Here is an 8,879-nt window from a genome sequence, read left to right as displayed (position 1 = left end):
TGAATACTCGTCAAAACGGACAATTCAACATAATTTTGTGTGTAATTCTCCGTTCATGCGACGCGAAAGAGTACTCGCGCGCTGCGAGACGCGCTTTCTGTGTGTGTATGCTTCAGTGTCTGCGCTCAGAAAACCGGAACGAATTGAGCACTCTCTTGCGTCGTCAGATTTATTTGTGTGTCTGCTCTTCTCTTAATCGCCACATATTGATATTTTTGAACGTTTTATGCTACGTGCAGCAAGTGTATTTTAACTTATGTCCCGCCGGTTCATATGTACGCATCTAACCTCCTATGCAGCAGTTTCGTTCTGAATGAATTTCATCCCAAATCGTCCCTCCCCAACATTTTCGTCTCGTTTTTATTAGTTGACGAAAATGTCAATTTATTTTCGTCATAGTTTCTGTCATTCAAAAAGAGTTTTAGTTCGTTATCGTCTCGTTGTCGTCAGTGAAAAAAGTCATGACGAACATTATGACGAAAATTATTCGTCAACGAAATTAACACTGATGCAAATAAATGCAGCAGGTTCAATTAGTTTAGTGAATTCTACCCTACGGTTTGTTGGATTCATCACTATTAAATGGTTTACTATTTGTTTATGTGCTCTACCTGTTCTTTCTTCACTTTCTTTTTTGGCACTGGTTCCACACTCTTCTCCGACTCAGAACGGCTTCGCACAGACCGGCGCTGCTGCTTTCTCTCTGATATCACACAGACACAGAGGACGTTTTCACAGATTAGATTTATACTGCAAAGGACATCTGAATACCGTTGCAAAAGGGAGTTTAACTCCAGTGAATAACTCTGTGTTTGCGCTTATATATACCTGTGGATTGCTCCGCACTCTCCTGGTCACTCCAGGCTGAGGGAGACGCAGCTCGCTCTTCTTCACTGGAACACGTCTCTGCCTCTGCCTTATCACTGGAGCCCTTTGTGGGATAGATTGAGAAACATAAAAAAAAAACAAAAAAAAAAACATACCAACAGCTGCTTGGCAGAAAAGGTGCAATTTCTTCTCAAGCAGCATGCAATAAAGAGAGAGAGCAGAGCCCTATTTTTAGGTTAGCTAGCTGCAGCTGATCTTAGTAATTAACTTTAGGCAGTAAGCTATAATAGCTTAACATGTACATTAACCAAACTAAATACATTATAGAGGATAAATAAAATTTCAGAGAATTTGTGACATTAATTTTACCTAACCTGCAAGTTATTATGCAGCATAGTTATCATCTAGTTAGCATACCCTGGTTTAAATGAGCCAGACAGGAAAGCTAGCTAATACTGGGAAATGTGAGTGCAAAATATACACGTTTACAACAATACTAAATACACTCATATACAATTAGTACACTATTTACACTAGGATACAAATAGCATTCAGTGTAATTTTAGTATTTTTGTACCATTGTAGTATTTATTAATATTTTCCATTTTTTGTGCTTGTCATTTTTATTAGTTTTTTTTTGTTTTTAAATATTTATATTCCTCTCTTTTTACTTCAATTTTAGTTTGAGTAATTTTAGTAATTCAACTTCTAGCTTTCCCAAGTTTAAGTTTTTCCATCTAATATTTCTGTTATTTTTTCAGCTTTATTTTAATTAACAAAAATTAAAGTTAACTAACAACACATCATTCTGTATATGCAGTTATAGAAATGAGATATAAATTTAAGCAGCAGTAAATTTAAGCAAACTCCATTTGATCAATTTCATTAAGCATTTTACTTCATTGCAAAGAGTGTCACTTGTGGGCAACTACATTTTTGATCTGAGAAACTGTAGCTATTAAAACATTTTTTAAAGATCTTTCAGAGTTTCTTTGATTTAGCTTTTCTTCACAAAACTGTCATGACAGTGATCGATGCTGCAATTACATTATTTACAATACAAATATACACACTCCCTTAAGTTCACTAGCATTTTTTAATTTCTACCTCAGGTGACTGAACCTGATCGCTGGGCCTCTCCTCACTCTCCATCTTCTTAGGTAAGTCCAACTTTTGCTTTGGGAGCTGCCAGTCACATTTGATGATCTCCACGTTTAGTTTCTTCATAGTAATGGAGAGTGGGAGGAGCTTGCGGGCTGCGGCGGTCTTCCAGGGTGTCCTGACTGGAGGTGGGGAGGGTTCCTCGGGGTGGGTGTCAGGTTTTGCAGGGCTGTAGGGTTGCTCTTGGTCCATATCATCCTCTCCCTGATTGGGAGATGATGTTTCTCCACTACTATTGATGCTGCACTGCCTCCGTGGCTGCTGCCGACGAGGTATGTGCTCTTCTTTCGCTCCAGCACTGCCTTTAGAGCGTCTCTGCTTGCGTTCGGGGCGGTTTTTACTGGTCGCCCTAGGTGAGGTCACAGTGTCAGCAGCAGGAGCAGCAGCAGCAGAGCTGGGTTCCTTGTCAATGTAGATGAAGGTGTAGTTCTCATTGCGTTCTTCTCGTGTCATCTGCAGAGCGGCTTCTGCGTGACCCACACCCACTTCCCATTGGGCACGCTCCTTCTGGGACTGAGGCTTCAGCAACTTTAAAATAAATAAACCAGAGATCAAGTAATCAGAAATGTCCACAGAAAGATGGTCACCACATTTGAAGGGGTACAGCAGGATACCTTTTGTTTCTCAGTTGGGTTGGTTGCTTTCCGGAGTGTTTCTGCTTGCAACTCCTCGAACTGGCTCTCACCCTTGTACACCACAATTCTCTTCTCATGGATCCAAGCCCTCTCAGGGACACTCCCGAAGAACTGCACGTGGTATTCCTTGACACCTACCAGGAACCATGGAAGCAAGTTATTAGAAACATAAATTTGAAGCAAGAGAGTAGAAATACCAGCTAAAAGCTGGAATACAAAACACAATTTTCCCCAAATTGTTCCCTGACTTGCAACATGGATGAGATTAGATATTGAGAAAATCAGAGCCATTCTGCAGATTTTAGGCGATCAAAGTTGATGATGCACATCAGACTCCTGATTCTAAAAGTTCTAAGAGTTTTATATTTTGAACTGATTTTAAAACACGTTTTGATTTGCGCACCAGAATGGTTTTCTGCATGAATTTGTTGTGATTGGAACAATTAGAAAGTCTGGTACTTTCTAATCCTCAGCCATTTAGTGTATGATTCCCAGTTTTTCCTCTGTAAGGCCACGTGTCCACCAAAGCATTTTTAGCGAGCAGAAAACGGCAGGCGCTCTGCTAAAAACGCACAGCTGAGAGCGCAGCATTTTTTTTCGTTGAGACGCTGTCGTTGCTATGATACGGAATATCCACTGAAGTATATGGCAGATTAGTCCCACCCCTCCTCCACTGTGATTGGTTAGCTGACTGAAAAGTGACAGTGATGAGCGCAGTGTTTTACCCAAAGTTGAACATTCTTCAACTTTCAGCACCGAGAAAAAAACACCCGAACGCTCAGCGCAAAAAAGATGCTCAAGCACTTGGCATGCTCCTGGCATTTTAAAAAACGCGGTGCTCCCATTTAGAACAACTGAAAAAACACACCAGCCTCGTGAAATAATGCTTTGGTGGACACGCAGCCTAAATGATTTCAAAGCCAACAAGTGTGTAACACCTAGCGTTTTAAAATCTGCTCTGATTTTAAATAGCGTCTAGAGTATTCCAGCCATAAAAATACACACTTGTAGTAGATGAATTACCTCTTTTATTAAGTCGTATATGAACATTTGACTGAGGGTCTGATGACACCATGCATGGCCACCAAGGATACGTCCCAACCTTTGCCCACACCAAGTCACCGATCTCGTACTCTTGACAAGAGCCGGTGCTAGTGATGACCGAAGGAAAGTGCTTTTCAACCTAAACAAGAACACAAGATGGTCTTGGATGAACTGGAACTGATCAGATCTCATCAACCAGAAATTCTCAACACTTTTCCACATCTTCTGAAGTGAAAAGGGCTACAAACATATGAAGAATATTAAACTCACTTTCTGTTCCTTCAGTTCTGCTTTGGGGCTTTTGAGGGTCACAGAAGGTTGCTCTTCTCTGAATGTGACATGACCTTCGTTGGGCTGTGAGGAGTTTCGAACCACCCCTGAACGCTCCTCTACTTTGCATGGCTGCTGGCTCTCTTCTTCTTGACAAGCACCATGTCTGCTGCTTCTCTTTTTCCTCTTTTCCTTCTTTTGCTCATGTCTTCTTCTGGAAGCCTCGCCGGCCTGAAACTCTTGCAGCAGATCCCCGCACAGTGAGGACTCGAACAGCTCCCTGCCATTCTGGTAGGTCTTAATGATCTTTATTTTGATCTCTGGGGAGCTGGTCTTTTTGGGAGTGTTGGTGGATTGTGCAATGGGGTTGGAGACGGTGCTTTGTTGAGGTGAAAGGAGGGGCGGTGAAGAGGGCAAGAGCAATGGAGGAGGGGGTGGCAAGACTTGAGGCATTAGGTGAGAAGCAGGAGGCGGATGATGGTGGTGAGGTAACAGTGGTGGGTTTTGTGGATGGTGTTGCTGCTGCTGCTGATGGTGGTGATGGTGAGGAGGATGATGAGGCTGGTGGTGATGATGGGGATGAGGTGGAGGTGAGATGTGGCTTGGAGGCTTCTCCTGGACCACTGGTGGTCTCAATACAGTGCCTTCACCAAGCAGCAAACCGTGATCCCCATAGTTTCGTATGGCGCCGTAGCCATTAGCTGAGCCATTGGGGAACTGAGAGTACAAGGCAAACTTGGCCTGTTGCTCATAGGTACCTACGCCTGTCGGGTAGCCGTTTGTAATGACTGGGAGGTCTTCAGCAGGGTAAGGAAAGCCTGACTCCAAAGGAGACTCAAAGTTTTGCTGTCCTCCATCATCTCCTGGGTCACTGATGGCTTCATAGACATCCTCCTGTCTGATGTTAGCGGAGTCAATAAGCTGAGGGGGTTGCTGAATTGTGTTTCCCATGATCCCTTGCATGAAAGAGAAGGAGAAATCCATTGTTCTGCTCCAGCATCCTTAAGTTTCCCTTTTTCTTACAGGGCCTGCTGAGATATTGAGGAAAAACAGATAGAATGTGTTTATGACGCATAAAAAATGTCACCTCATTTCATCACATTTGTGAAAAATTGCTCAGAGAAAAAATGTTTAATAGCTTTGTGTATAAAAACATGGGTCAAAAATGTGATTAATACTATGCACAAATGAGTTTGCAGTACTTCTGCAACACTGCAAATCTCCCTCCCAGGGGATAAATTAAGTTTACTCCACTCCAAGTTAAGCCAACGTTCCCTAATTCTTGAGAAGAAACTTCATGCAACATTTAGGCTGAAATTACACAGCCTTGCTGGATAAGATTTTTAGTCAGAATCAAGCATGTTAAATGCCATGTTCCTCATGAAACATCCTCTCTCCTTCTTATATAACAACAATGCCTGCTTTATCGCAGTTCCTATTTCATTTAATAATCTTTTGAATTTTGAGTTTCTCTCCCTTTAATTATAAGTATGGCTATGCCAGCTGGTCATTAAAAGAAATATTTGCCATCAAAGCAGTGTTTATTTGGTCTATTTTGCTTGTTTCGTCGGTCTAGTAAGAAAAGATGTAAAACAAGCCGTTAAAGACTTTCATTTAGCACATGAACCACATCACTCAATGCCACAGAACAACAGACTACTGTTTCTAAACCAACTAATCTAAAAAATTGTTTCATGTCAAAGAAACAAACCTGCAATGACCAGCAGCTGGCTAACATTAGCCTGCTAGCCTTTTCTGGATAACAAGACATACCCGATATAATAATATTACCATGTATAAACACATACAACTTAATAAAAATGCTATATAGCCCACGAATAAACTAAACTAACTCTTGTGTAGTTCAAACAGATCCTGTTTTCGCAACAGCCTTGTAAAGCGAACCCGTGTAATGTCGCTGCATTATATGAAAGGCGGCGTTAGCGGATGTGCTAATGTGTGTACATGGGGAAAACACCAACGCACGTACTTCTAAGGTTTACCACCATGGAATTTTCCAAACACACATTTTGTTTCAAAATTGTATGTTTCTTGGTAGATTGGATCATGCGGAGAACCACAAAAACTGAAGAAGTGAATGTGAACATGCCAACATGGCTGCCCGTGCCCCTTTAAATCAAATCGGCCAGATTACATTTCCATCAGGATAAGGTGTGATGAAAACCAATGCTTTATTGTTATCAAAAACAGAAATACATGCAGCGCTCGTTTGGATTCAACGCGATATTATGAAACGAAGCATCGAAACAACGGTAGAATAAAAGCGTCTGTACCTTCAGCGTGTTCCATTCTAAACAAAAACACCAAACAAACTGGATTCCCGCTGCAGTTAACATAAATATATCAACACAAAGACCTATGACTCCACGTTTCTTAGATCTAATCCGGTGTATGGGGAAAAAATGGGGCTAGATCAGTCGTATGTCGATCCCCATGATAGGATGTATGGCTGTAGAATCGGGAGAGGCCCCGTTTTTTTTTGCGGGATGCTCCTGCAGACCCAGGGAAACTTGGCTCCCATATATTTTATTATAGCCGTCTCCCTCCCTCTAGCTGTAACAAAAGCCCCTCTGCTTAAGGCCTGTGTCTCAGCGCCAAAATAAAATCTCCCCCATTGGCTGTGCTGCATGATGTGAGGGGCATGTTGGGACGAGTAGTTTTTTCTTCTTATAATTACAACATAATTACAACAATATTATTGCTTGACATTAAAGCATAAGATGTGATCAATGTATTACAGAGAATAATTCTATATATACAATTATTATATAATATATATACACACACAATAAAAAACCATGTATGTAACAAATAATTGTTAAATATAATAAAAATAATAAAAATAGTTTTCGAAAAATAGCCAAATTCTACTTCGACCACGTAATAATAACAACAATAAACAATATGTATTTAACTTGATATCATAAAAACAATATCATTATTGTGTTTTCCAAAAAATAGTCAAAAACTACTTCAACCACGAAATAAATAAAAACATAAATAAATAAATAAATAAATGTGTGTGTATATATGTATTTAAAAGTAAAATGTTTGTAAAATTAAAACTAAAAACTAAAAATAAAGCTAGATAAAACTAAAGATAGATGATATAGAAAGATAAAACATATTGTCAATGGTTGTCAAAAAATAGCACTTACAACCCACATTAATACTCTCTTAACATGTGCTTTATTCATTAAACGAGGCCTACAGAAATAATAATTACCAGTGTAACATTACAGCAATTGTTTAATTATTCTGGGCGTTTCATAAACATTATATTTTAGTAAAAATGAAAATAAGAACAAAACAATGTTATTAGGGTACTATGTTCCTTCCCTGTGGATCTCAAGCGAAGTTAAACTGAATAATAGCGCCATCGTCTGCACAAGTACCTAATAATAACAACCATATAAAACGCCTTGCTACTCCACCACTGTTCTGGGCACTGTAATTTTGACTGTTGCCATGACAATTCTGAGTTACAACTGAACTGAAATCAGCAGGTGTGGAAGCTCATCTGTCCTCTTCATCACGGACGGATGAGGTCATGGGAAGTTCCACTGTCCGCCCCGTCCAGCGGATTGGCCAGCGTCACTAGTGCGTACAGCTCGCTCATTGGCTTATGTGGCTGTCAATCACGCCTCACCCCTCATCGGATGATCCTCCTCAGTAGGACTGTCTGGAGCACCGGAGGCAACCTGACAGGCCGTTTCAAATCCGATCACAACAATACATCACCACGGATGTATTAATTTATATGTCAATTTAGATTTAAACGTAAGGAGCGACATACCATCGTGAATGGAGTATCTCATCCCGCAAAAGGTCCGTTTTTCACCCATACCATCGCCTCCGAGGAAATTTGACCCTCAGCTGCAGGAGGAGCGCTGTCGAGCCGGACATTTTTCTCCACCGTTATATCTGACACCATATCCAATGAGTACAGCCTAACAGCCGTCACCCCGCACGACACGGGCCTTTTCGACAGGTTGGTAACGTTAGATGTTTAATCGTGTTTCGAGTTGTTAAATGCTCGATATGTTTTTTTTTAGACCAGCTCGATCCTTTGGCTTTCATCTGTTGTTTTTTAACCGTTTAACTTAGCCACCGCTCGCTGTTAGTTGTACATTAACGAAAGTAAAACAAAAGAACTGTCCGATCGCTTTTCTCTAAAGTTGATCGATGTCGTGTCGACTGACGTAGAAAAGCCTCTGTAATAGATGTAAAGTTGTGCTGCTATTGAATGCGGAGTGTTTTGAGGTGGTGTATATCTGCGGGCTCTACTGTGGCCTTCTGCGCCTGTCATTAAAAACTTCACTGTTTTGACTTACTCGCACCACTTTTATATAACAATTTAGACGTTTAAAAAGTTTAAACTTTCTATGAGTTATAATAAGAAAGTGGATACTGCAGTTTATGTTGACGTACGCATAAAATAAAGTAATAGCACTTGAATAATTACGGGGTCTGTGTCATAATGACCAAGTAAATAAATATGATATAACGTTTAAACAATTTACCTGTTGTAATTTGAGGCAAACTTTCGGTTGAAATGAAACGTTCCTTGTATTGTCGTTAAATATGGCCTATGACTTTGACAGGTTCCGTTTGTGTTCTGTTTTAGCAACGCAAGCGGCGAAGATAAGCACGTGAGTCAGTATCTGTGTGCAGTGCTCGCGACCGGTGTAGCAGTCGATTCTGTTCCCCTAGGAATGCCTGTTTCCCTTTACGCAACCATACTACAATTCTTACGTAGTTGCCTAGTTACCATACGTACGATCAGAACTAGCGTGCGCAAGAAGCACAACTGGATGTAAGGCAAGTCAAATGGTTCAAAATACCGTCTTTAATCCGAAACTTTAAAATAGTTTTAAGAAGAGAGGTTTTTCAACTTGAAATTTATTTCCTTTTTTTTTT

General features: G+C 40.5%; 1 protein-coding gene across 6 annotated transcripts in view; it reads right to left on the bottom strand.

Annotated features, from left to right (window-relative positions):
• nsd3 (nuclear receptor binding SET domain protein 3) overlaps positions 1–8,870 on the bottom strand; it is a 28,581-nt gene extending 19,711 nt beyond the window's left edge. For 2 of the 6 annotated variants that reach the window (XM_016528524.1, XM_016528529.1), the window contains exons 1-7: positions 6,233–6,558; positions 3,939–4,969; positions 3,648–3,807; positions 2,604–2,758; positions 1,936–2,517; positions 829–931; positions 612–703 (exon numbers count right to left, since the gene is read on the bottom strand). In XM_016528524.1, coding sequence (XP_016384010.1) covers positions 612–703; positions 829–931; positions 1,936–2,517; positions 2,604–2,758; positions 3,648–3,807; positions 3,939–4,922 — 2,076 coding nt within the window. In that variant the 5' untranslated portion in view covers positions 4,923–4,969; positions 6,233–6,558. Of the gene's footprint in view, positions 1–611; positions 704–828; positions 932–1,935; positions 2,518–2,603; positions 2,759–3,647; positions 3,808–3,938; positions 4,970–5,649; positions 5,861–6,232; positions 6,559–8,482 lie in introns of those variants that run through there. The other 4 variants (XM_016528527.1, XM_016528526.1, XM_016528525.1 and 1 more) reach the window with 4 other exon arrangements.
• Between the last annotated feature and the right edge of the window lie 9 nt (positions 8,871–8,879).

The sequence above is a fragment of the Sinocyclocheilus rhinocerous genome, unplaced genomic scaffold, assembly GCF_001515625.1.
Source record: "Sinocyclocheilus rhinocerous isolate Xijiao unplaced genomic scaffold, SAMN03320098_v1.1 scaffold603, whole genome shotgun sequence".
Lineage (NCBI taxonomy): Eukaryota > Metazoa > Chordata > Actinopteri > Cypriniformes > Cyprinidae > Sinocyclocheilus > Sinocyclocheilus rhinocerous.
The sequence above is the reverse complement of the archived record's forward strand: the minus strand, read 5'-3'. Positions and strand labels throughout refer to the sequence as shown.